The sequence below is a fragment of the Macaca nemestrina genome, chromosome 8 (assembly GCF_043159975.1).
Source record: "Macaca nemestrina isolate mMacNem1 chromosome 8, mMacNem.hap1, whole genome shotgun sequence".
Taxonomy (NCBI): domain Eukaryota; kingdom Metazoa; phylum Chordata; class Mammalia; order Primates; family Cercopithecidae; genus Macaca; species Macaca nemestrina.
Genome location: NC_092132.1, coordinates 82,260,577 through 82,288,576, shown reverse-complemented (window position 1 = coordinate 82,288,576; position 28,000 = coordinate 82,260,577). Strand labels below are relative to the sequence as shown.

Below are 28,000 nucleotides of genomic sequence, written 5' to 3'. Positions count from 1 at the left end.
TGGTTTATGTGAAAGATGTTTATTTTCTTTCAAACAATATTAAAACAAATAAATTACTGTGCAGTTAACACAATGAGCACATAATACAGTTAATCTTTTAAAAGGCACTTCTGGTATAATCACTAAAGTAATATGGACAATTAGACAATTACTTGCTTTGACACTTTGTTCGTTTACCCATTCATTTCAATTTTCTTTTAATATTCTTCAGTGAATTGCTTCATTTGTAAACATTACAAAGTTCCATCATAAAATATGCCTAGATTGATTGACTTATCTTAATTCTATTTGCTATTGATCCTATCATCAAAAAATCACATTTAAAAGACATTTTAAAATGTTATCCTTTATTTGGGTACTAAACTAATCACTCCTCCACAGAGTCATAAGAAAGTGTTTGAAATAGCCAAAAATAAATGAAGTGGAACTGGTGATATAAATCTTCCAGAAACAAAAGTTGGGTGAGCCAGAGGTTTTTTGTTATTCACACTGTTTATTCTTTTTAAGTGGTTTTATTCATTTATTATTTTTAATTATGCAATTTTAAATAGTATGCTTTTATTTTAAAAGAATTTAAAGTGTTTTTTAGAAAACAGGCAGGGTCTAGTTTTTTAATAAAAATTATAGTGTTGTTAGCTTCCCAATGCTAAGTCAAAATCAAAACACGTTCTCTAAAGAACATCCACAATTACTTTCAATTTTATCATAGCTATATGCATAATCATAAGTATCAGCTCACCTGATTAAACTAATTTTCTTATAAAGAAAAACACCCTTCACATATCCTTACATAAAGATACTATTAATGTATATGATTAATGTTGAAACTTAACTAGCTGAACAAATGTTCAACAGATTTTGGACCCCATATTCTTTCATTTTCAAGTTTATAACAAAATTAAGAAATTATAAAATACTTATAAAAAGTATAAAAATTATGTCATACATTGAGAGCTATGTTGAATATAAAGCTGAGACGATATCTTTCTTAATAAATGAAATATTATAAACTGCAGTACAAACAGTATGTCTTTACCGGTTATTTATTTATTTTTAAAATAGAGACAGGGTTTCCCTGTGTTGCCCAGGCTGGTCTACAACTCCTGCGCTCAAGCAATCATCCTGCCTCGGCCTCCCAAAGTCCTGGGATTACAGGTTTGAGCTACCACGGCCAGCCTCTACCAGATGTTTTTTTTTAAGTTAATATAAATTGCAGGATTTGATTAAAATATTCTGATACAATAGTCAAACTCATATTATTTTATGCATAATCTGAAAAATACCAGATGTAATTGACAGTAATTTTTTTTAAATATAAACAGTTCCTTTCCTTTGTGTAGTTATGTTATTTTTAACTAAAAACAGTTCATGTATAAGACAATTAAATATGATTCCATCCCTTTCTGTGTAGTCATAAGAATAGCCAAAAGCAAAAGTTAAAATTACATTTTTGATTTGTTTAAAAATGCAAAACAGATATTGAGAAGCCATCAACTGTGCCTGATGTATTTTCTAAATTATTTTTGTTAATCAATGACATCAACATGAATGATTTCATAGAGACCTAAAGATGCCACACAAAGTAGTATGGTATATAGACTCCTCAGTTGAAAGTTTCTGTTGTGGCCAGGCGCGATGGCTCACGACTGTAATCCCAGTACTTTGGGAGGCCGAAGCAGGCAAATTACTTGAGTTCAGGAGTTTGAGACCAGCTTGACCAACATGGCAAAACCCCATCTCTATGTAAAAATACAAAACTTAGCCAGGAGTGGTGGTGTGCACCTGTAATCCTAGCAGAGGTTGCAGTGAACTGAGCTCGCACCACCGCACTCCAGCCTTGGGGACACAGCAAGACTCTGTCTGGAAAAAAAAAAAAAAAAAAGTCTCTATCGTGTTAATATACTAAAATAAAATTTCCCTGAGATTAAATGTCTTGCTGGCCCACAGGAATAACTATAAAACTCTATTCAGATTTTAATTATAATGAATTATAATTTAATCTGACATCCACTTAAAATAAGTGTTAATTTTTTTATCATCAGCTGACTTGTGCGAATATTTTTACGTGGAATATTTCTAAATTTATTTCTAAACTAACATAATCAGAGAACTTTTTAAAAATATAATTTTCTAGAAACATACAAAGATGCACATGAACGGCTACTTTAGTAATAACTTTCGTGTTCTCTTCCAAGTACAAAATCGCCAATTTTTATGCTCTTAAAATGTACTGCCATTTAATTACTTCAAAAGTAGAGAAAAAAGCATTTAAAAAGTAAAAAATCTTTCCAAACACTTGTGTTCCTCATGTCAGAAGATTTCTACATTTTTAAAGATCAGGCAAGCATTAGTTTAAAAGATTTGCTCCTTTTCTTTCATTCATTTAACCAGGTTGGATATCACTCATGTTTTTAATTAGGAAGCCATTCATATGAAATAACTTCTCATTGAACGCTCTCAGAAATGCTGCTGAGATAATCTTCAGATTTCATTATAAAATTTGTCCATTCCTGACAAATGTCCTCCATGGAGAATTCTTCACCACCATATTCCAGAGGAAGAATGTCTGGGAAATGCTGAAGCAAACTTTGTTTGTAGTTGTTCCCATGCATATGAATCTGAAATAGCCAAAACATTTTAGAAGGAATCCTCATTAGATGCATTTCCAGTGGAAAATCAACCTCATAAAACAAGGTATTCTAATAACTTCTAAAATAGGAAAGTATAAATAGATACTACATCCTTTATTCCTCTGGTTATGAATCTAATAATTTTGTTTATGTTTAGGTTGTGTTACTGTGGATCTAATAATCTTACTCTTTCTTGGATTTGCATTCTTATAACTCCATAAAATTTATAAAAGGTTATTTTCCTCTTCCATAAGTAAATTTTTAAAGACTAAATAAGTTATTTTATAAATTCTATTCCCTTATTTGCAAGTGATTCTTACCAAACTAATATCTTGGGACTAGTCTATAGATAATAAAAATGTACTAGTTGGTACCAATTCATATTAAGTAGAAGCATATATCTGAGCACACAATTAGGTCTATGAGAAACAATTTATATGGTACAGTCGATGGATACCGTTGGCTAGTATAAAGTTAAGAGACAGCCGGGTGCAGTGGCTCATGCCTGTAATCCCAGCACTTTGAGAGACCAAGGCAGGTGGATTGCTTGAGCTCAGGAGTTCAACACCAGCCTGGGCAACATGGCTGGTATAAAAAAAATACAAAAATTAGCTGGGCATGGTGGTGTGGGACTGTAGTCCCAGCTACTTGGTGGGCTGAGGCAGGAGGACTGCTTGAACCCAGGAGGTGGAGGTTGCGGTGAGCCGAGATCGTGCCACTGCACAAAGTGAGACCCTGTCTTAAAAAAAAAAAGAAAAAAAAAGTCAAAATTTTTTAAAAATATGAAAAGACAATTATGACGGTTGAGAACCTTAACTTTTCAAATATTTTAAACTATAAAAATTGATCATAGAATGCCCTGAAGTTAAGAGAAAGCCATAGAAACTTGAACCAAAAGCACACACCTGCTAAAATAAATAAATAAGCTTTTTCCACTTTCTAGGGCAATATGTTCCTCTATGAATTCAACAATCATTTAATAAGCACCTACTATGTGCCAGGGTATGAAGCTTGATGGATGAAATGAGTTTCCTATACTCACTTAGGAAACTCACAAAGCCAATCTTTAATTTTTTTCTGAAATATGTGAAATATTATCAGTTAATTGAGAAGAAATTCTGTCTCCTCAGGAAGCGGCAAAATAATAAGAACCATAATAATAAGAACCATAATAAGAACCATCATTCTTAGCAAACTATCACAAGAACAGAAAACCAAACACCGCATGTTCTCACTCACAGGTGGGAACTGAACAATGAGATCACTTGGACTCGGGAAGGGGAACATCACACACCGGGGGCCTATCATGGGGAGGGGGGAGGGGGAGGGATTGCACTGGGAGTTATACCTGATGTAAATGACGAGTTGATGGGTGCTGACGAGTTGATGGGTGCAGCACACCAACATGGCACAAGTATACATATGTAAAAAACCTGCACGTTATGCATGTGACCCTAGAACTTAAAGTATAAAAAAAAAAAAAGAAAAAGAAATGTACCCACAAAAAAAAAAAAAAGAAAGAAAATGTATGGGGCATTGCCAAAAAGTTGAAAAGGAAAACAGTGGCTGGATCAGAGTTTTTTCTCCCTATTTTGGCAAGTCTGTTTCATGTCAACTAACTTTTGCTGACATCCTTCCCCTAACTTCTCAACTTTTTACTTTTCTTTCTTTTTTCTCCATATTCTCCTATTTCTTAGGTTCAGTTTATTCTTGTTTTTGTTTTTATCTAAAATATAATGCAAACTAGAAATAGCCATTTTTAACTCTCTAAGAATTAAACAGAGGGAAACCAACTATCATCAAGTTACACTGAAGACAGAAACAGACAAACAAAAAAGTTGATTTGTATAAAAATGCTAGAATAAAAAGTAGCTGAAAATGGCCATCTTTGCTAAAGCAGGCAATTTAAGGGTGGTTCCTGAAGACAAACAGAAATATCCACCAGATAACCTCTAAAGAAGCTTGAGGGGCATAACTTTCTGACCAGGTATAAGATGTTATATTTTCTTAATATGAAAGAACATCTTTTTTAAAAATTCCAAATGTGTTATTACAGTTTATATTATCACTGCTGACATTTCAGTAATTTTTTAGATTTACATTGTTAAAGCCTTTACAAACTGTTCTGTGTTCAAGGCATTAGATGATGCCAATGTTTGTCTAAATAGATGCTCTAAAAATTCTTCTTTACAGATTAATTTAGAAGAATGGTTGCCATTCTTGAGAACGCATACTCTATTTTCAATATTTCAAAAAGTCTAAGAGATATGAGATGTTTTTTCTGAGATAAGGCTCCACAGGGTAGGTAAAAAAAAAAAAAAATCCAGTATCTTTGCTCTAACTAGTGTGACATTGTCATATACCTCAGTTACTGTGGTTCTCAGTTACACTGAAACTGTTAATTAGGCTTCACTGTTTAAGAAAAATGTTTATTTTTATTTGCGTTAATAATAAATTCACATGGTTACAAATCAAAACAAGATAAAAGATACACAGTGAGAGATCTTGCTCCCAAACCTATTCTCATCTACTGTAGTTCACACCTCTTCTCTTGTTCCCTATAGATATCCACTTATATTACTTTTTGTATATCCTTTTAATGTAAATGTATGAAATATATTCTTATTTCTCCCCTTTGTATACAAAAGGTAGCATGCCATAAACACTATTCCACATTTTGCTTACTTCAGTTTACAAAACATCATGCAATCTCGTTGTTTTCTGTTGTGTCGATATTTATTTAACCAATGCCCTAATGGTGAACACCTGCTGGTTTTCAGTCTTCTGCTGCTGTGGCTCCTCTAATATATGTAATTTTGTTTATGTACAGGTAATTCAAGACAGTGATTTTGATGTCTTTGCCACACTGCCCTCTATAGGAATATACCATTAAGCATTCCAACCGGCAGCGTACGAAAAGCCCAGTTACCCCACAGTCTTAAAACCAATATGCCTCATTTTTATAAATTAAAACTAAATTTTAATTTACTTTTTTTTAGTTGACTTGTTAGATAAATATTCAAAATATTGGGCTAACGACATAGATGGGCAGGTACAAGGAAAGATAATAAAGCAATCCTTAAATTAAAAAGGGTTGGAATGTTTGGCATAGAGGAACACAAACTTGAATATGCTTTACTCACCCGTTCCTTAATTTTATCAGTCAGGAATGGTTTGATCATGGAAAAGACAGCATGGAAAATTACTGGTTCATTTATCAAATGGATGCCACGAACTTTCAATGGAAATGAATCCTTTTGAAAATAAAAAAATCTTAATAACAAAACATAAATATTACAATCTGATACCTAATGTCAAGTCTCTTCTTTGAACACTTGTGAAACTTACGGAAATATCTAAAGTGTGATTTTATCTTCAAAATTATTTATTCCAGCAACACACAAGCGTGACTTACAGTTCACTGTCACTAGATTAAGAAAAGATCTCTAAAAAGGTTTCTCCTTATAGATTTGGCAAAGTATTTTACGAAATATCTGCACACTTTCACCAGAAAATTCCTTTCCCATCACATATAGATGTTCTTTTAACAAACCAATGAGTCCTTTAGAAATTTACATTTAATTTTTTCCCAAAAAATGTTTATTTTGAGAAAAAAATTCACAAATATTGAAAGACTAGCACAATAAACACATACTTTTAAACTCTGACATTGGTATACGTCTTTAGCATCACAGTAATATAGGCTTATTTAGAAAGTTTACAAAGTTAAGAGTTGAAGGAAGAGGATAGTTTTCCTACCTACAAGTTGTATTATTAATACAGAGACCTTTCATTCCAAGGTTCTTTTATGTGAAGTTCTTTTATTTTTTCCATGCATCACTTTCAGAGGTGTATTATTAACTTGGGGATTGTCCTTCCAAATCCCTTCTATGCATAATTTTCTTTTAAACATAATTGCTAATATGCTGTCTAAATAATTTTCAACCCACTGTGTTCCACTGATACAATACAGCTTTTGCAAATAATCATGTTTTATTATTGTTGCAAGAATCCATCAAATGAATGTACCATTGCTTAAGTAACCATCTTTCTATTTTCCAGACTAATAAACTATTTATTTTATTTTATTTCATTTTACTTCTTTACTGAAATTGATGCTGCAGTAACTGTCTTTATGTATAGGAGAAGTGGTGGCTATAAGCACAACTTTTACATTCAGATGACCTGGGCTGGAATTCTCACTTCACTACTGATAAACTGTATGTGCCTGGGCATCACTATGTCACTTCTCGGATATAGTTTATTAATTGCAAAGTGGGAAAATACAATAGTCATATGTCATAGGCTCAGTGTGGACATTAAAAGATAATGCATTTGAAACACTTAGCAAAGTACCTGGCACATAGTAAGCTATTATTGTTATATGCTATCTTTAATATATTAAAGATTATTCCTTAGCTAGTTTCCCAGAAATAGAATTACTGAGTCAAAGATGATGACCACTTTAAAAACCTTTTGAAAAAAAAGATATCAATATATACCTACCAAGACTTATGTGACATCTTATTGTGCCATTGCTTATATATTTTTTAATCAATTTTTAATTTAGGAAAAATATTTTAATGATGAAAAGATAAAGTCACCACATATTAAGATGCATAAATCCTCTCGTTACTAATTTGAACATATTTTTGCAGTTTGTTGCAACATTTTTTCTTTTATAAACTAATAACATTTTACTTCCTCTTAGCATTATTGAATTCTACATATTATTTCTAAAATTGTATTTAAATTTCTAATAAATGTACTTTTGCTTCTCTTTGTCTAATATACAACAAAATTTAAAACTATAATTTGGAAGTATTATGCCTGATAGTTAAAATATACATTTACCGTAAGTACAGCAGCAATCTTCTTGGCTACAGATGGAGTGATTTGAAAAGCATGAGAAAACTGCCAGCCTTCCAGATCAAAGATAGCCTTGATTCCATTCCTCTGAGTTTCTACCTCCCGTACAATAAGCTCGGATGTGATTAGACTTACTCGAAATACATCATAAGCTGTAAAAACTTTGGGGTCCCAGTGTGCTAAAAAAACAAAGCACATCATATCTTAGCATTGTATAAAAAATCAGAAAGATTTCCAAAGGGAGATTAATTCATTTTAGGCTTAAAAGATCAGTTGAAATAAAAGCATCTACAAAGATCATGAATTGAGTAATAAATCCAACCGGGGTACAAGAACATGTGCCTGCTTCTCCCTCCCTCCTCAAATTCTAGCAAAGAATGACTTTTAAAGAGTATGGGGGAAAAAGGAATGGATGCAGGATGAATTTGACTGCAAGATGAAGTTACAACCTCACATAAAGATGGGAACGCCATTGTGTATGCTCCAAGCTCAGAGGTGTTGGAAATGGAAAAGCAAGGGCCTGGATTATAAAGAGCAATTAGGGCCCCATAGTAACTAAAGAGGTGGCTAAGAGAAATGCATGAGGAAACAGACAGGCAAGTTGATCCTCTGACAGCCTTCCAGTGGCAAGTAGCACATTGCAGAGTCATGTCCCTATAGGCTAGAGCAGGAAGTGAGGGCTTGGGAAAGAAGAGCCAGGGAAGCACTTAGGTGGCTGCCCACACCAAAGAAAAACAGGGAGTACCTGTGCTAAGAGAGGAGTTACTGAGATTCTTGTTCATTCATCTCACCCCTTCCCACCACCCCCGGGACAGGTCACGCCATGCAGAAATGACAGTAATGAATAGACAAACAGATAATCTTTTTTAAAAGACATCTATTCCTTAAAAATTAGAATATTAAACACATTCATACACAGAGAGAGAGAGAGAGGGAAGCCAAACTCAATAGACAAAGGCATCAACTCGAGAAAATAAGAAAGCAGGAGACACTTAACAACATAATAGAAGCCAGGTGCAGGTGCCGTGGTAGGTGCCTGTATTTCCAGCTACTAGAGTGGTTGAACTGGGGGCAGGGGGACACTGAAGCCCAGGAGTTCAAGTCCAATCAGGGCAACATAGCAAGAACCAGTCTGTAAAAAAAAAAAAGTTAAGAATTTTTTTAAAGAAGCATAATAGTTTCAGCAGAGGGTGGGGAGAATAGTGTAAGTTATTACAAGAACAGGCTATTATTAAAAAGACTCAGTTGAGATCTTAGAAATAAAAAGATAAGTTTTTTAAAAAAATTCATTGATGGGATAAATGCTGGAAAAGACAGAGTCGATCAAGGAAAAATGGTTTGGAAGATTAAGTTGAAGAATTCTCTCAAATTTGGCACAAAAAGAGCCAAGAGTTCACATGTATGAATAAAAAGGTAAGAAACACATGCAGCTGGACCCAGGAGTTTCAACATCCAACTAATAAAAGTTCTAGAAGGCAGTAACAGAGAACAAAGGAGAGAGGAATCATAGCAATAGAGAAAAGTTCTCCAAAGCTGAAAAAAACATGTAAGTCTTCAGACTGAAGTGCCCGACAGGATGAATGAAAAAGAAAAAAAAAAAAACAATCTTAACTAAGTAATAGTAAATTTTCAAGCAAACAAACAAAGTTTCCGGCATGGGGAACTGGATAGAATGGTAACACCATTTATTTATTTATTTTCAACTCTTTTTTAGATTCAGGAGGTGCATGTGCAGGTTTGTTACCATGGTATACTGCATGATGCTGAGGTTTCAGGTATAGATGATCTTGTCACCCAGGTATGTGAGCATAGTACCCAATAGTTAGTTTTTCAGCCCTTGCTCCCCTCCTTCCCTCTCCTCTCTTGTCGTCTCCAGTGTCTACTGTTCCCATCTTTAAGTCATATATATCCAGTGTTTAGCTCCTACTTATAAGTGAGAACGTGTGGTATTTGGTTTTCTGTTCCTGTCTTAATTCACTAAAGATAATGGCCTCCAGCTGCATCCATGTTGCTGCAAAGGACATAATTTCATTCGTTTTATGGCTGTGTAGTATTCCATGGTGTACACGTGGTGCCATTTATTGAGATAAGAGACGTGTTTGGGTGGAAAAGATCATAAGTATGGACATGTTAAAATGGTGACTGTGAGACATCCAACTGGGTGCAGCTGGAATAGGAGCTAGTTGTGTGGGTCGGGATCCTCAAGGAAAAGGTAGGAGTGAAGATACAAATCTGGGGGTTGTTTATGCCTATATGATGATCCACATGAGACAATCTGGGATTATCTCAGAGCTATGTTTTTCTCTATCAAAGTAGAGAGAAGAAAATGCTGAGGCCAATGTCCTAAAAAAATTCAGAGTTTAAAGGATGAATAGAAGAGAAGATGCCAGCAAAAGAGATTAAGGAGGAGCAGCCAGTGAGGTCAGAGGAAAACACCAGGCGGACACGGCATCAGAGAAGCCAAGGGAAGAGGATTTTTCAAGAAAGAGGAAGTGATTCACTGTGTTGAGAGGTTAAGTGAAATAGGACTAAACCCGTCCATTAGATGTGGTGAAAAGAAAGTCACTGATGGTTGGTTATGTTCATTTCAGCAGGGATGGGAGTGAAATCAAACTAGGGTGGGCTGAGGAAGAACAGTGAGAAAATGTGGATGGTGGACATAGCTAACAAAAGGAGTCTGGCTGAGAACAAGAAGAGGGGGAGATGGATGTAAGGAAATGGAGAAGGATGGAGAGTTTTGTGGAAACAAGGAGTTTTTGTTTTGTTTTCGGTGGCTGGTCATTAATTGATTTAAATGATAACTGGTAGCATGTAGTAGCAAGAGAAAAGTTGAAGATCTAGAAAAAGAAAGAATAAACAGAAATATTCCTAAGAAGGCACAATGCGATTGTTATTTTTTAATTTTTATTTTCTGTTATATTAATGGATCCTTTAGGAGGTGTGTTATTTTTTAAAAGTCTCAAATTTCTGGCCTGGTATGGTGGCTCACGCCTCTGATCCCAGCACTTTGGGAGGCCAAGGTGGGCAGATCACTTGAGGCCAGGAGTTCAAGACCAGCCTGGCCAACATGGTGAAACTTTGTCTTTACTAAAAATACAAAATTAGCTGAGCATAGTGGCACACGCCTGTAGTCCCAGCTACTTGGAAAGCTGAGGCAGGAGAATCGCTTGAACTCGGGAGGCGGAGGTTGCAGTGAGTCGAGGTGGCCCACTGCTCTCCAGCCTGGGCAACAGAACAAGACTCTGTCTCAAAACAACAAAAAACAAAAAAACAAAAAACAACAACAAAAAAAACCAAACATCAGATTTCTCATAAGAATTTGAATAATCAACCCACAGGTAACCCAGATCAAAAATACTATACTAACTTCAGACATTGGCTGAATACAATAATGATAAAAAACAAGCAGAACAAACGAAATTTGGCAATCAAAAAAATAGTTAATATCCTAAGTTCTGAACCAACCAACATAACTGTTTGACCTACACTGGCTAATATAGTAGCCATTAGCCATGTGTGGCCATTCAAATTTAAATTAAAAATTTAGTTTCACTGGGTGCAGTGGTTCATGCCTAGAACCCCAGCACTTTGTGGGTCTGATAGGGGAGGATTGTTTGAGGCCAGGAGTGAGACCATCCTGGGCAACATAGTGAGAACGTATCTCTAAAAACTAAAAATAAAATAACCGACTGGGTGTGGTAGCACATGCCTCTAGTCCCAGCTACTCCAAAAGCTGAAGCGGGAGGATCACTTGAGCCCAGGAGTTCAAGGCTGCAGTGAGCTGATTGTGCCACTGCACTCTAGCCCAGGTGGCAGAGCAAGATCCTAGCTTAGAAGAAAAAAAAAAAAAATCTGTTTCTTAGTTGCAGTAGTCACATTTCAGCGCTCAATAGCCACATGAGAATAGTGGCTACTGTAGAACAGTTTCATCATCATAGAAAGTTCTGTGGTACAGTGCTGGCTAGAATTTAAGCTCCATTGAGGCAAAAGGAAAATATACCTTATATTTTGAATTCCTTCTCCAGTATCTACTTCACATGTATTGAGTGCTTTTATGTACCAGGTAATGTTCTTGTTATATTTTAGATAGACAGACTGATTGAATGATTTCATGCTTATAGCAACCCTATGTGATAGCTTTTCACTATGCCCATTTTACAGATGAGAAAATGCAGTTACAGCTACATAGTGTTTCACACAGCTAGAATGTAGCAGAGCTGAGATTCCAATCCAGGTCACATGCTCCAGAACCTGTATTCACAAGAACTAAGCCACAGTCAAAACTTCACACTCACTGTTAAATTTTACTTTTGCTGCTGTAGTATACTATTGAATCTCAAAAGACATAAAATTATATCCTCCAGTATGTTGGCTGATAAAGGTCAAAACTTAGCTTTACCTTGGGTTGCCCGGCCCGCATGGAGGAAAGGGCTGTGTGCATTTTCTCATTGCTTTTACTACACAGAGATGGTATCTAGAGGAAGTGGTTATGCTAAAGTTCTATCAAAAAGCTCCACCACAGATTTCCTTCTTTAACTCCTCCCATTAATTCAATTAAATTTAGAAAAGTTTTCATTTTACTCATAAAACTTTCTGAGTTTCTCCCTTTCATCTTAGAATAACAGAGCATACAGGAGATTTGCAACATACCTTCCTGTTCTGACCATCATTAAATTACGTTTTCTTGATTTTCAAATCTCTTGAGTTAAACAATATACTTCTAAATTAATGTGCTACACGAGGCCCAGAAAATATCCCTACTGGTTCAGTGTTAAGGTATTTATGATCAAATCTGCACATCTGCTTTCTCACTATCAAGATGTCACTTTTACTTCTTCACCTGCCTCAGTCAGTTTATGAACAAACTAGAAACAATAAAATCTAGCCAGGCAATGCAGAGCCAAGACATTTACAGAAATAATTAGCTGCAGGTTTCAGTTTTATGGTTCTTGGACCCCTGAGTAGAGTTACCAGGTAAAATATATAACACCCAATTAAAGTTGAATTTCAGATAACCAGTATATAATTTTTAACATAAGGATGCTCCAAACATACTTAAAAACACTATTTGTTGTTTATCTGAAATTCAAATGTAACTGGGCATCCTTTAATTTTATAACATATAGGTTTATTTTCTAAATAAAACATAGGTACTTTGTTAAATCTGGCAAGACTACCCCTAAATAGCTCAAGGAACTTCATTGCTGTGAGCTCATTCAATTTCCTCTGACACTAGTGCAGCAATGAAAGAACAGAAAGATCATGATGTCTGTTTTATATATGGGATTTCATGATTAATTCAATTTTATTTGACACTTAAGCTAGCACACAAAAATAAAAAATAAAAAACAGCCCCAAATCATTTTACTCCATCTTCCAATACCCTTTCAAAAATTAAATACAGTATCTTCTTGCAGTATAGCAAGCAGTTGAGTTATAGGCAGGTATCTTATCTATAAGCAGGCAAGAAATGCAAATATTTAAATATTTTAAATCTTTAAATAGTTTAAATCTTTAAAGATATAGATATTTCTGTAAAATCATAATTCAAAAATTCTGGTCATGAAATGATAGTTTATCTTTGTCCTTCCAACTGGGTCATGAGAAATTCTGGGAGTAGTGTGAGTCCTTCTCCTGTGCCTGTCATTTTTAATCACACACAGGTCTGAAGGAGGACAGAAGTTATAGGTCACCAACTGCTATGATCTGAATGTTTGCGTCCCCTCAACAGTCATATACTGAAATTCTGACTCCCAACGTGATGGTAGTAAGAGGTGGGGCCTTTGCGAGATGATGAGGTCATGAGGATGGAACCCTCATGAATAGGATTACTTCCCTCATGAATCCCAAGAGAGACGCCTTTTCCCTTCCAATATGTGAGGTTAAAGTGAGAGATATCACCTAGGAACCAGGTAGCAGCCCTCACCAAACACCAAATCTGCCAGTGCCTTGATCTTGGACTTCCCCGCCTCCAGAACTGTGAGAAATAGAATTCTGTTTTTATAAGTCATCCAGTCTATGGCATTTTGTTATAGTGGCCGGAATACACTAAGACACCAATCTACAAGAAACACTAGCAACACCTAATAGAAAAAAGGGGGATGCAATGAGAATAAACAGGAGTTAATGGAATACAGTATTTGCAACAGCTCCCAGAGGAGTTGCCTTTCCTCTGTACCCTCCTCCACCCAAGAGAATGAGCCTCTTGCTCCTCGGCCTGGGGCATTTTCGAACTAGTCATTCACTCACTCATTCCACAAATATTTAGTGACTGCCTACCAAGTACCAGACCATGTTTTCAGTGCTTGGAATACACCAGTAAATAGATCAGATAAAATCCATAATCTCATGGAGTTTACATTATAGCCCAGAATTCTGGTTGTTTGTTGTTCGTTCGTTTGTTTGAGACAGACTCTTGTTGTTTTGCCCAGGCTGGACTGCAATGGCGCAATTGGCTCACTGCAACCTCTGCCTCCCAGGTTCATGTGATCCTCCTGCCTTGGCCTCCCAAGTAGCTGGGATTACAGGCATGCACCACCACACCCGGCTAATTTTTGTATTTTTAGTAGACACGGGGTTTCACCATGTTGGCCAGGTTGGTTTCAAACTCCTGACCTCAGCTGGGATTACAGGCATGAGCCACCATGCCCAGCCAATAGTTCAGAATTCTTATTTGTACTTCCCACTAAGCATTTTTGAAACACTATTCCATGATTTTTTAACATATTCTCATACTATTTATCTTCACTATTTTCCTTTCTTCTTATCTTGTACAGTTGACTGCATGGAAGAATGGAACTAGGATTTTCACTTGTATCTGTTAATTTTCTCACAGCTGCCAAAGTGTTATTATATTTGGGGGACATTAAGACCTAAATTAACCTAAGTTAAAACCTAAAATTTTAAACTAAAGCCCAAATTCCTAAAGATGAATGCTTTGAAGCTCTCTATATGGTATTCAAGGAAGAAATGGAAGAAAGAGAGAAGAGAGGGGAGGGAACAGAACTGAACTGGAGGAGAGGAGAAAAAAAGAAGAGTTGTATATGACTTACCGATTCTGTAAATAAGAACTTTGCTGCCGGTAGGATCCCTGGATCTCAGGACTCCATGGTAGCCAGCCTTTAGGAGGCCAATAATACTTCTAGGGTGTAGATCTGCACTTATTTCTGGACATTCTGCTCTCCACTTATAATAGTTTTGTAGTAACTGAAAAATAAAATTAAAATTGTCTACAAATGGCATACATGGTAAGGATTTTGTAAAAATGAAAGAAAAGCTTTGGCATTGTGTATAAACTTTGCCATCCATTATGTCAAGAGTTTAATCTGGGGTATCTTTTTAGCTGTGAAAACTGGAAGTTCCCTTTATCAAGGATCTGAGGTGACCGGGGTTTATCACAAATTCAGAGCTGAGCAATTTTCATCCACCACCCATGGCATTTCTCCAAAGACAGCCCACCAATTCCCCCCCTTCTGATATACCTATGCACCATTCTTCCCATTAAGAGGTGGCATCTATTTGCTTCCCTCCCCTTGAATCTAGGCTGGCCTTCCACCTCGCTTTGATCTAATATCAATTGGCAGAAGTGACACTTCGTGGGCCAAGCTTTAAGAAGCCTGGTACCTTCTGAATTTACTATTTGGGATCCAGACACTATGTGAGATTACTGAATGATAGCAGTTCATGTGGAGAGAGGCATGGAGGTTGAGAGGCCATCCTGGATAGTGTGACTTCAGCCAAGTTCCCATCTAATGCCATGTGGAACAGAGATGAACCACTCCCACTGAGCCCTGCACAAACTGGTGATATCAAAAACAAATAAATCATTGTGTTTTAAGCCACTTATTCTTGGAGTGACTTGTTACTTAGCAATAGAGAACTGAAACACCACCTTTGGTATTTTTTGAAATAAGGAAATATAGAAATCAATCAAATGAGTTAGAAGAGCCCAGTAGCAGTATGCTTGGGTATTGGATCTTGTCAAAATATGGTTTGAAGAAATCCCACTTTCTTTCTTTCCAAAAGAACCACCAGAAATGTCTAACTGCATATGCAAATAATACGAACACCGCCAGCATATTGTGGAAAATACTAAAGCAAATTATGTATTTAAAAATTATTATGTTTATATTTTAATTTTCCTCTTTATGATTTTTGGCACTCTCAATTTTTCACAAGTTACAATATATTTGTTTTGAGTTTAAAGAGACCTGCATGAAACTGCAATGCAAAGAAAAGGACAGAATTTATATTTGAGAGTCACTGGAATAAACAAGGTAACTATAACCACAAAAACAGCAATGATCTGGTGGAGAAACTACAAACAACAAAAACTAGAGAGGAAAATGCTGAGCCTTGGAAAATGTCAATGGCTGGGAATGGCTGGAGGAAGAGAGAAACTGAGTGGACCTTAAGAGAACCAGCACTGGTAGAGGAGAGGGAAGACAGTGCCATCTGTGTTGCTCTGCTCTCCCTCATCCCCATCTCTGATTTATCTCCCTCTCTTTCTCTCTCTGTCTGTCTCCCTCTATTTCATTTCTGTATTTAATAAACTTTTCTTAACTTTAAAAAAGGAGAGAATGTTGCTAAGAGTTAAATGCAAGAGAGAAGTAAGAAAGAAAAAAGTCAATTTGCCAACAAAGAAATAATTGGTGACCTAAATAGCAGTTTCCAAAAGCAGTGAGAACAACAGGCACATTGTGGATCCTAATATCTTCATTCTACTCTATAAGGTGAATTTCTCTTCCTCCTCCAGTCTTAGGGGGTACCAGAATAACTGTTAATAGCATTCTACAATGCTGTTTACTTTTCTGATAGTTTCCTCAGAGATAAAAAGTCTTTTTCATTCCAATTCAAGTAAAATGCTAGAGGCAGCATATTAGTAACTATATAGAAATGTTTTTTTTTTCCTGTGGAATGATAAAAGTTGTGGCTTCATTAGAAGGGATGATTTAGGTTTAATAGTGGCAGGGTGCTCAGCTTATTCATCTCTGCAGAGTGCTGCACACTCAGGAGATAACAACACGTGTTGAATGAAAGAATAAATTAAGTCATGAGTAAACCAACTGGATCCATACACTTGAAAAACTGACTTCTATGTAGAGGCACAAATCACTATCTGGCACAATTTTTGCAAACTGAAAGATCTAAACCTGGATCTTTGGTCGTTACTTATCCACTGATAGATAAATTCACAGTACAGTTGTCATAAATAAATTATGTAAATGAACTGCTACTGAGCAATTCTCAAACAAATCACCCTATGTCCACAACAACAACAAAGAAGTGGCTAAAAATAAATATTCATTATTGGAAGGTGTCTGTTTTGCAATTATTAGAAGTAAATAAACATTTAACATGTTACGGGTTAACTATGTTTTGTAATAGAGTAGGTTTCTTCTTACATGTTTCATGTACTTTGAAGCAAAATAAGAACCACCATATTTGGAGCACTTTTATAGGGTCTAATGCCATCATTTGAATTCCTCCTCACAACCACCCTGAGAAGTAGCTACAGTTGTGGCATTATAAGAATAAGAAAAGTAACGCTCCAACCAGGTGCAGTGGCTCACGCCTGTAATCCCAGCACTTTGGGAGGCCAAAGTGGATGCATCACGAGGTCAAGAGATCAAGACCATCCTGCCAACATGGTGAAACCCCATCTCTAAAACTACAAAAATTAGCTGGGTGTGGTGGCGCATGATCAGGAGGTTGAGGCAGGAGAATCACTTGAAACTGGGAGGCGAAGGTTGCAGTTATCTGAGCTGAGATCGTGCCGATGTGCTCCAGCCTGGCAACAGAGCGAGACTCTGTCTCAAAAAAAAAAGTAAAGTAAAACTCTGAGAAGTTACACATTTGTTCAAGGGCAATAACTATCAGGAGCAGAGTAGAAACTGAAATGGACACATGATGTGAAAAAGTTTATAAAAGAAGCTGCATTTAGAGAGAAATTAGCAGGGAGAATCTATGGAATTTTGAAAGCTTTGGGAAAACCATAAAGATAATTATAGCATAAAAAGCTTATCATATGGAACAAAAGTATAAGGAACTGGGCTATCACTTGATAGAAGGAATTCATGAGACTATGTAGAACAGGCAGAGAAGTGAATGGTTATCTGTTTTATATGTTGAGAAGTGAATGGTTATCTGTTTTATATGTTTGTTGTTTTAAACAGAAGAGGCAAGTGCAGTGTATTTGAGAGCACAGGCTCTCTCCTGAGCCCCACCCAAGTTCAAATCCCTGCTTCAACACGTAATAGCTACATAATTTCAGAAAAGTTACTTACTCTTTATATCTGTTTCTCCCAAAATGAGAAAATAATAAAAGATAATCCATGAAAACCCTACTTACCAAAGTATGTTGCATTCTATAAGCACATTAGCTATTAGGATTATATAATAAAACCTTACTAATTCATTATAACTTCAAATACAAAAACTAGAATAATGAGAAATTTCATTGTGACTGAAGCACTTATCAAGTTTTCTTTATACAAAAACCATAGGGCTTCTATATTATGAATGAAGAAGTTAGAGTTGAATTAAGTGATATTGCAGAGGAAAATGAAAAAAAAGTTTTGCACTCTTACCCTCTCCTTTTCCTTTCCAGTTGGCAGAAAAGCAAGACAAAGAGTTCACAGACAGAAACTTGATTTATATCCAGTGGATTTAGACACAGTCCTGCTAGCCAATTCCTCAAGGGCATAGTGCAATGAAAACAATTCCTTATTTAAGGAATACAGAAAAAAATATATATGTCCCAGGGGCTGAGGGTCAATTTTATTTTTCTATTTAAATGTTACTTTTTTAAAAGCAGCTAAAAGGAAATCAGTAAGTTAAACATGTTTTATTGTTAGTTATCTCTAAACATATATATGTTTAACGCCTTATTTAAGCTTCATTCTTCATAGGACCTGAGATTGTGTTTTCATATTCAGTAGTTACTAGTACATATTAGTTTATTACTCATGATATTGGGATACTTATATAGACATCTAAAAAATGAAAATAAATAAAGCTGGATTCCTATTTTACTCCTAACATAAAAACAAATCTCAATAGATCAAAGACTCCAACATAAAAAAGATAAGACATAAATAACTAGAAAAAATTTTGGACAAGAGAAGAGATTATAAAACCCAAAGGCAATCAAAGACTAATAAAATCAATTCATTTGATTACATTAAAATTTAAAATTCTGCACAGAAAAAATATAACTAACATAACAGACAAAAATCAAGGACAAAGGCCTAAAATACATTAAAATATTTTACAAATCAGTAAAACATAAAAATGGGATCCATTATAAGATGGCTGAATAGGAACAGCTCTGGTCTGCAGCTCCCAGTGTGATCAATGCAGAAGACAGGTGATTTCTGCATTTCCAACTAAGGTACCCGGTTCATCTCATTGGGACTGGTTGGACAGTGGGTGCAGCCCACAGAGGGTGAGCTGAAGCGAGGTGGGGCATCGCCTCACCTGGGAAGCGCAAGGGGTTGGGGGATTTCCCTTTCCTAGCCAAGGGAAGCCATGAGAGACTGTACCTGGAAAAAGGGACATGCCCACCCAAATACTATGCTTTCCCAAGGTCTTAGCAACCACAGACAAGGAGATTCTCTCCTGTGCATGGCTCGGGGGGGTCCCATGCGCATGGAGCCTTGCTCACTACTAGCACAGCAGGCTGAGATCTAACTTCAAGGTGGCAGCCTGGCTCGGGGAGGGGCGTCTGCCATTGCGGAGGCTTGAGTAGGTAAACTAAGCAGGCCAAAAGCTCAAACTGGGTGGAGCCCACCGCAGCTCAACAAGGCCTATGGCCTCTATAGACTCCACCTCTGTGGGCAGGGCATAGCTGAACAAAAGACAGCAGACTGCTTCTGCAGACTTAAACGTTGACAGTTCTGTCTGACAGTTCTGAAGAGATGAGTGGTTTCCCCAGCACGATGTTTATGCTCTGAGAATGGACACACTGCTTCCTCAAGTGGGTCCCTAACCCCTCTGTAGCCTAACTGGGAGACACCTCCCAGTAGGGGCCAACAGATACCTCATATAGGCCCCTCTGGGATGAAGCTTCCAGAGGAAGGATCAGGCAACAATATTTGCTATTCTTCAATATTTGCTGTTCTGCAGCCTCCACTGGTCATACACAGGCAAACGGGGTCTGGAGTGGACCTCCAGCAAACTCCAACAGACCTGCAGCTGAGAGATCTGGCTGTTAGAAGGAAAACTAACAAACAGAAAGGAATAGCACCAACATCAACAAAAAGTACATCCACACCAAAACTCAATCTGTAGGTCATGAACGTCAAAGACCAAAGGTAGAAAAAAACACAAAGATGGGGAGAAACTAGAGCAGAAAAGCTGAAAATTCTAAAAACCAAAGCACCTCTTCTCCTACAAAGGATCACAGCTCCTTGCCAGCAATGGAACAAAGCCAGACAGAGAATGACTTTGACGAGTTGACAGAAGTAGGCTTCAGAAGGTCAGTAATAACACACTTCTCTGAGCCAAAGGAACATGTTCAAACCCATCGCAAGGAAGCTAAAAACCTAGAAAAAAAGGTTAGACGAATGGCTAACTAGAATAAACAGTGTAGAGAAGACCTTAAATGACCTGATGGAACTGAAAAACATGGCATGAAAACTTCATGATGCATACACGAGCTTCAATAGCTGATTTGATCAAGTGGAAGAAAGGGTATCAGTGATTGAAAATCAAATTAATGAAATAAAGCAAGAAGACAAGGTTAGAGGAAAAAGAGCAAAAAGAAACGAACAAAGACTTCAAGAAATATGGGACTATGTGAAAAGACCAAATCTACTTTTGATAGGTGCACCTGAAAGTGATGGGGAGAATGGAACCAAGTTGGAAAACACTCTTCAGGATATTATCCAGGAGAATTTCCCCAACCTAGCAAGGCAGACCAACATTCAAATTCAGGAAATACAGAGAACACCAGAAAGATACTCCTCAAGAAGAGCAACCCCAAGACACATAATTGTCAGATTCACCAAGATTGAAATGAAGGAAGAATTGTTAAGGGCAGGCAGAGAGAAAGGTCGGGTTACCCACAAAGGGAAGCCCATCAGACTAACAGCAGATCTCTCGACAGAAACCCTACAAACCAGAAGACAGTGGGGCCAATATTCAACATTCTTAAAGAAAAGAATTTCAACCCAGAATTTCATATCCAGCCAAACTAAGCTTCATAAGTGAAGGAGAAATAAAATCCTTTACAGACAAGCTGAGAGATTTGTCACCACCAGGCCTGCCTTACAAGAGCCCCTGAAGGAAACACTAAATGTGGAAAGGAACAACCAGGATCAGTCACTGAAAAACATGCCAAATTGTTGAGACCATCAATGTCATGAAGAAACTGCATCAATTAATGAGCAAAATAACCAGCTAACATCATAATGACAGAATCAAGTTCACACACAACAATATTAACCTTAAATGTAAATGTGCTAAATGCCCCAATTAAAAGACACAGACTGGCAAATTGGATAGTCAAGACCCATCAGTGTGCTATATTCAGGAGACCCATCTCACATGCAGAGACACATATAGGCTCAGAATAAAGGAATGGAAGGCAGGGTGCGGTGGCTCACGCCTGTAATCCCAGCACTTTGGGAGGCCAAGGCAGGCGGATCACGAGGTCAGGAGATCGAGACCATCCTGGCTAACATGGTGAAACCTTGTCTCTACTGAAAATACAAAAAATTAGCCAGGCGTGGTGGCGGTCGCCTGTAGTCCTAGCTACTCGGGAGGCTGAGGCAGGAGAATGGCATGAACCCAGGAGGTGGAGTTTGCAGTGAGCCAAGATCATGCCACTGCACTCCAGCCTGGGCAACAGAGCAGGACTCTATCTCAAAAATAAATAAATAAATAAATAAATAAATAAATAAATAAAGGAATGGAGGAAGATCTACCAAGCACGTGGAAAGCAAAACAAACAAACAAATTAAAAAAAAAAGGCAGGGGTTGCAATCCTAGTCTCTGATAAAACAGACTTTAAACCAACAAAGATCAAAAGAGACAAAGAAGGCCATTATATAATGGTAAAGGGATCAATTCTACAAGAAGAGCTAACTATCCTAAATATATAAGCACCCAATACAGAAGCACCCAAATTCATAAAGCAAGTCCTTAGAGACCTACAAAGAGACTTAGACTCCTACACAATAATAATGGGAGACTTTAACATCCCACTGTCAATATTAGACAGATCAATGAGACAGAAGGTTAACAAGGATATCCAGGACTTGAACTCAGTTCTGCACCAAGCAGACCTAACAGACATCTAGAGAACTCTCCACCCCAAATCAACAGAATATACATTCTTCTCAGCACCACGTCGCACTTATTCTAAAATTGACCACATAATTGGAAGTAAAGCACTCCTCGGCAAATGTAAAAGAACAGAAATTATAACAAACTGTCTCTCAGACCACAGTGCAATCAAATTAGAACTCAGGATTAAGAAACTCACTCAAAACCGCACAACTACATGGAAATTGAACAACCTACTCCTGAATGACTATTGGGTAAATAAGGAAATGAAGGCAGAAATAAAGATGTTCTTTGAAACCAATAAGAACAAAGACACAATGTACCAGAATCTCTGGGACAAATTTAAAGCAGTGTGTAGAGGGAAATTTATAGCACTAAATGCCCACAAGAGAAAGCAGGAAAGATCTCAAATCGACACCCTAACATCACAATTAAAAGAGCTAGAGATGCAAGAGCAAACAAATTCAAAAGCTAGCAGAAGGCAAGAAATAACTAAGATCAGAGCAGAACTGAAAGAGATAGAGACACAAAAAACCCTTCAAAAAATCAATGAATCCAGGAGCTGATTTTTTGGAAAGATCAACAAAATTGATAGACCGCTAGCAAGACTAATAAAGAAGAAAAGAGAGAAGAATCAATAGGCACAATAAAAAATGATCAAGGGGATATCACCACCGATCCCACATAAATACAAACTACCATCAGAGAATACTATAAACACCTTTACTCAAATAAACTGGAAAATCTAGAAGAAGTGGATAAGTTCCTGGACACATACACCTTCCCAAGACTAAACCAAGAAGAAGCTGAATCTCTGAATAGACCAATAACAGGTTCTGAAATTAAGGCAATAATTAATAGCCTACCAACCAAAAAAAGGACCAGACAGATTAACAGACAAATTCTACCAGTGGTACAAAGAGGAGTTGGTACCATTCCTTCTGAAACTATTCCAATCAATAGAAAAAGAGGGGATCCTCACTAACTCACTTTATGAGGCCAGCATCATCCTGATACCAAAGGCTGGCAGAGACACAACAAAAAAAGAAAATTTTAGACCAATATGCCTGATGAACATCGATGCAAAAATTCTCAATAAAATACTGGCAAACCGAATCAAGCAGCACATCAAAAAGCTTATCCAACATGACCAAGAGGGCTTCATCCCTGGGATACAAGCCTGGTTCAACATACGCAAATCAATAAATGTAATCCATCACATAAACAGAAGCAACGACAAAAACCACATGATTATCTCAATAGATGCAGAAAAGGTCTTTGACAAAATTCAACAGCCCTTCATGCTAAAGACTGTCAAAAAACTGGATGTTGATGGAATGTATCTCAAAATAAGAAGAGGTATTTATGACAGACCCACAGCCTGTATCATACTGAATGGGCAAAAACTGGAAGCATTTCCTTTGAAAACAGGCACAAGGAAGCCCTCTCTCACCCCTCCCATTCAACATAGTGTTGGAAGTTCTGGCCAGGGCACTCAGGCAGGAGAAAGAAATAAAGGGTATTCAATTCGTAAATGAGGAAGTCATATTGTCCCTGTTTGCAGAAGACATGATTGTATATTTAGAAAGCCCCATCGTCTCAACCCAAAATCTCCTTAAGCTGATAAGCAACTTCAGCAAAGTCTCAGGATACATAATCAATGTGCAAAACTCACAAGCATTTCTATATACCAATAACAGACAAACAGAGAGCCAAATCATGAGAGAACTCCCATTCACAATTGCTACAGTGAGAATAAAATACCTAGGAATCCAACTTACAAGGGATGTGAAGGACCTCTTCAAGGAGTACTACAAACCACTGCTCAACAAAATAAAAGAGGACACAAACAAATGGAAGAACATTCCATGCTCATGGATAGGAAGAAACAATATCGTGAAAATGGCCATACTGCCCAAGGTAGTTTACAGATTCAATGCCATCCCCATCAAGCTACCAATGTCTTTCTTAACAGAATTGGAAAAAACTACTATAAAGTTCATATGGAACCAAAAAAGATCCCGCATTGCCAAGACAATCCTAAGCAAAAAGAACAAAGCTGGAGGTATCACGCTACCTGACTTCAAACTATACTACAAGGCTACAGTAACCAAAACAGCATGGTACTGGTACCAAAACAGTTAAACAGACCAATGGAACAGAACAGAGGCCTGAGAAATAACACCACATATTTACAGCCATCTGATCTTTGACAAACCCGACAAAAACAAGAAATGAGGAAAGGATTCCCTATTTAATAAATGGTGCTGGGAAAACTGGCTAGCCATATGTAGAAAGCTGAAACTGGATCCCTTTCTTAAACCTTATACAAAAATTAATTCAAGATGGATTAAAGACTTAAATGTTAGACCTAAAACCATAAAAACTCTAGAAAAAACCTAGGCAATACAATTCAGGACATAGGCATGGGCAAGGACTTCATGACCAAAACACCAAAAGCAATGGCAACAAAAGCTAAAATAGACAAATGGGATCTAATTAAACTAAAGAGCTTCTGTACAGCAAAAGAAACTACCATCAGAGTGAAGAGGCAACCTACAGAATGGGAGAAAATTCTAGAAATCTACCCATCTGACAAAGGTCTAATATCCAGAATCTGCTAGGAACTTAAACAAATTTATAAGGAAAACAACCCCATCAAAAAGTGGGTGAAGGATATGAACAGACACTTCTCAAAAGAAGACATTATGCAGCCAACAGACACATGAAGAAATTCTCATCATCACTGGCCATCAGAGAAATGCAAATCAAAACCACAATGAGATACCATCTCATGCCAGTTAGAATGGCGATCATTAAAAAGTCAGGAAACAACAGATGCTGGAGAGGATGTGGAGAAATAGGAAAACTTTTACACTGTTGGTGGGAGTGTAAATTAGTTTAACCATTGTGGAAGACAGTGTGGTGACTCTTCAAGGATCTAGAACTAGAAATACCATTTATCCCAGCAATCCCATTACTGGGTATATACCCAAAAGATTATAAATCATGCTACTATAAAGACACACGCACAAGTATATTTATTGTGGCACTATTCACAATAGCAAAGACTTGGAACCAACCTAAATGTCCATCAATGATAGACTGGATTAAGAAAATCCAGTATACACCATGGAATACTATGCAGCCATAAAAAAGGATGAGTTCATGTCCTTTGCAGGGACATGGATGAAGCTGGAAACCATCTATCTCAGCAAACTATCACAAAGACAGAAAACCAAACACTGCATGTTCTCACTCATAGGTGGGAACTGAACAATGAGAACACTTGGACACAGGGTAGGGAACATCACATACCAGGGCCTGTTGGACGGAGGGGAACTGGGGGAGGGATAGCATTAGGAGAAATACCTAATGTAAATGACGAGTTGATGAGTGCAGCAAACCAACATGGCACACGTATACCTATGCATCAAACCTGAACGCTGTGCACATGTACCCTAAAACTTAAAGTATAATAGTAAAAATATGAACAAAAGTAAACACAGGCCATTTTCAGTTAACTGGAAATTTTGGAATTTTACATGTATATAAAAATTATTAATCACACTTATAATTAAATAAATGCATATTATAATAACAATGAAAAAGTATATCTCTTCTAGCAGGTTTATACACAAAACATGTTTGGTAATACAGTGTGGGTTATGGAGGAAAAGCCAAAATCATGTAATATCAAAGCGACGAGTGATAGAGATTTCCTTCCTTCCTTCCTTCCTTCCTTCCTTCCTTCCTTCCTTCCTTCCTTCCTTCCTTCCCTTCCTTCCTTCCTTCCTTCCTTCCTTCCTTCCTTCCTTCCTTCCTTCTTTCTTTCTTTCTTTCTTTCTTTCTTTCTTTCTTTTTTTCTTTTTTTCTTTTTTTGAAACAGGGCCTCACTCTCTTGTCCAGGCTGTCGTGAATGGCACAATCTCAGCTCTCTGCAACCTCTGCCTCCTCGGTCAAGTGATTCTCCCACCTCAGCCTCCCAAGTAGCTGAGATTACATGCATGTGCCACCACACCTGGCTAATTTTTGTTATTTTTTGTAGAGATGAGGTTTCATCACGTTGCGCAGATTGTTCGTGATCTCCTGAGCTCAATTGATCCACCATCCTCAGCCTCCCAAAGTGCTGGGATTGAGGGTCTGAGCCACTGCGACCTTTGGAAGGCACTGAAAACTCTTTGGAAGACACTTTGCTATATTACTCAACACTGAAAAATACACATCTAATTTCACCCAGTAATTTCACTGGTTGAATTTATCCTGTAAGTTTATATTCCTATTTATGCACAAAGTATAAGGACATGAAGCATGTCCAGTCAGTGATGGAAGAAACCAAGCCGCCTTGTTGACTGCAACTTGTGTACGACTAGGCAAATCGTAGAGTCCAAAAAATAATTGTTGAATGAAGGAATGAACAGCAATAAGCCCTAAGTCCAATAACAGGTTACATAAATTTTAATGTAGTCTGCTATATCCATACAGTAGAATAACAGCAGCCCAATAAAGAGTAAGATGGATGTATACCAGTTGATATGGGATGGCTGCAAAGACAGGAAAGAAAGACAAAATAGAAATCACACACAAACATGCTTGTGCAAGATCAGGCTGTCTAAAAAGATAAATGAATAACACTAACCAGCCTCTGGGTATGTGACTGACAAACTAAAGTTTGAGGTAGGGAGCTTTTTTCCTTTAGAAAGTTTGTGTTAGAAACTTGTTTTTCACGTTTTAGGATTTTGTGTTGTCTAGATTATTTTTACCATAATTTTACTTAAGTTAAAAACAACCTCAGGCTGCTCTGTCTCTATGGAGTAGCCATTATTTTGTTTCTTTACATTCTTAATAAACTTGCTTTCACTCTAAAACAAACAAACAAGAGAAACCCTCAAAAACCTCATACTGAGACACACTGGAATTTTGTACTATAATGTCTTTCCTGCTAGGCAGCTGTGTGACACTGAACAAGCCACTTAGAGAAAGGGCTAGATCTGGTCCAACTGCTAAATGCTTACCGTGTGCCAGGCACTGTGCTGGGCACAGCTTGTTCTGTTAAACTGGTTAATGTTCAATCTTCACAATCAATGAGACAGGCATTTCCATCATTATTTAACAGATAAGGATGCTGAACCTAAAGTGATAGAACTCAAGATCGCATCCCTCTTTCTAATCCTTATCTTTCCATCACCTCTTCTTTCAATGAGCTGTAACAAACCGGAAACACAAAGGAACTGCCCGGCTACAACCCAGACTCGAAGTATACTGGGTTGTTTTACTGTCTTGACACTTAAGTGTTACTAGTAATAATACTATGTTGCTACTATATGGCTTCAGAACTTCAGTTTTACCAGCAATTTCATTTTCCCCGCTACACGTAGTTAATCTGGTCACGTGTGATAAATCTGAGCTTCGAACTTCTAAGCTGTTACTTTGTTTTGTACAACAAGCTTTCCTACAGAGAGAGGAAGGCATTTCCCCCAAACTTTGTAGGTTCAGGAGACTCATCTAGCGCAGGCGTTCCCCAGGCTTGAGATCAAATGGGCCATTATCCCACCGCTCCAACACTTTCTAGGTTTCTCGTTTCCATGACCCAGAGAAACTGGAAGGACCAGCGCGGGATTCTCGTAACACCTACAGCCTCAGCGCCCACACCAGGTGGTTACCGGCGCATTACCTGCCAGGGTCCTGCCTGCACCTTGGGCTTCGGCACGGGTCGGGGATCCGGGGTCGTGGGACAGGGGACTGGGCGGGTGAGGTGCGCACTGCCGAGCGCCCGGGGCACGCACGCTTACCCTCCAGGCCAGGTCCAGATCGAAATCCCGGGCGCGCAGGAACCGCAGCAGGAAGGAGTCGGTGAGCGGCAGCGGCGCGAGCGGGACGCCAGCTTCCCGGGCCCGGCGCCGCAGCTCCGCCAGGCCCGGCTGCAGCAACGGCGAGTGGTCCGGTAGCGCGTTGAGCTGCGGCCCCCTCCAGGGCTGGGACCGCGCCTCTGCCATGCCCGCCGCCGCCGCTGCGGCCGCAGCTACCCGAGCACCCGGGAAAAGCGCGCGCCCCGCGCCACCCTCGGCCCCGCCTCTGCGGCCGCTGCCCAACCCACAACCACCCTCCAGCCTGGCAGGGCGGCCTCCGGCCTCGCACGCCCGACCCGTGCCGAGGAGAGCTGCCTCTTAAAGGAAACCGCATAGTGTCCCCACGGATGCTAACCACCCGTT

At 38.0% G+C, this 28,000-nt stretch overlaps 1 protein-coding gene across 2 annotated transcripts; it reads right to left on the bottom strand.

Moving 5' to 3' along the window:
• Positions 1-3: 3 nt before the first annotated feature.
• Positions 4-27,786, bottom strand: LOC105482217 (alpha tocopherol transfer protein). Of its 2 annotated transcripts, none has more exons than XM_011742228.2 (5): positions 27,581-27,786; positions 14,552-14,705; positions 7,485-7,678; positions 5,774-5,884; positions 4-2,618 (listed from the first exon to the last, which is right to left on the bottom strand). In XM_011742228.2, exons 1-5 carry the CDS (start codon positions 27,782-27,784, stop codon positions 2,445-2,447), a joined length of 837 nt encoding a protein of 278 aa, XP_011740530.2. In that variant the 5' UTR covers positions 27,785-27,786; the 3' UTR covers positions 4-2,444. The 2 variants fall into 2 exon arrangements, with proteins under 2 accessions (XP_011740530.2, XP_070924278.1); XM_071068177.1 differs by lacking the exon at positions 4-2,618 and adding an exon at positions 2,625-3,369.
• Between the last annotated feature and the right edge of the window lie 214 nt (positions 27,787-28,000).

Excerpts from the sequence above, each read along its gene's own strand:
- LOC105482217 (XM_071068177.1), bottom strand. The coding sequence starts at position 27,784 with ATGGCAGAGGCGCGGTCCCAGCCCTGGAGGGGGCCGCAGCTCAACGCG. Across the intron at positions 5,885-7,484 it reads AGATTGCTGCTGTACTTACG|GATTCATTTCCATTGAAAGT; the intron begins GTAAATGTATAT and ends TATTTTCAAAAG. Across the intron at positions 3,370-5,773 it reads CTGATAAAATTAAGGAACGG|ACAGGGTCTCACTTTGTGCA; the intron begins GTGAGTAAAGCA and ends TTTTTTTTTAAG.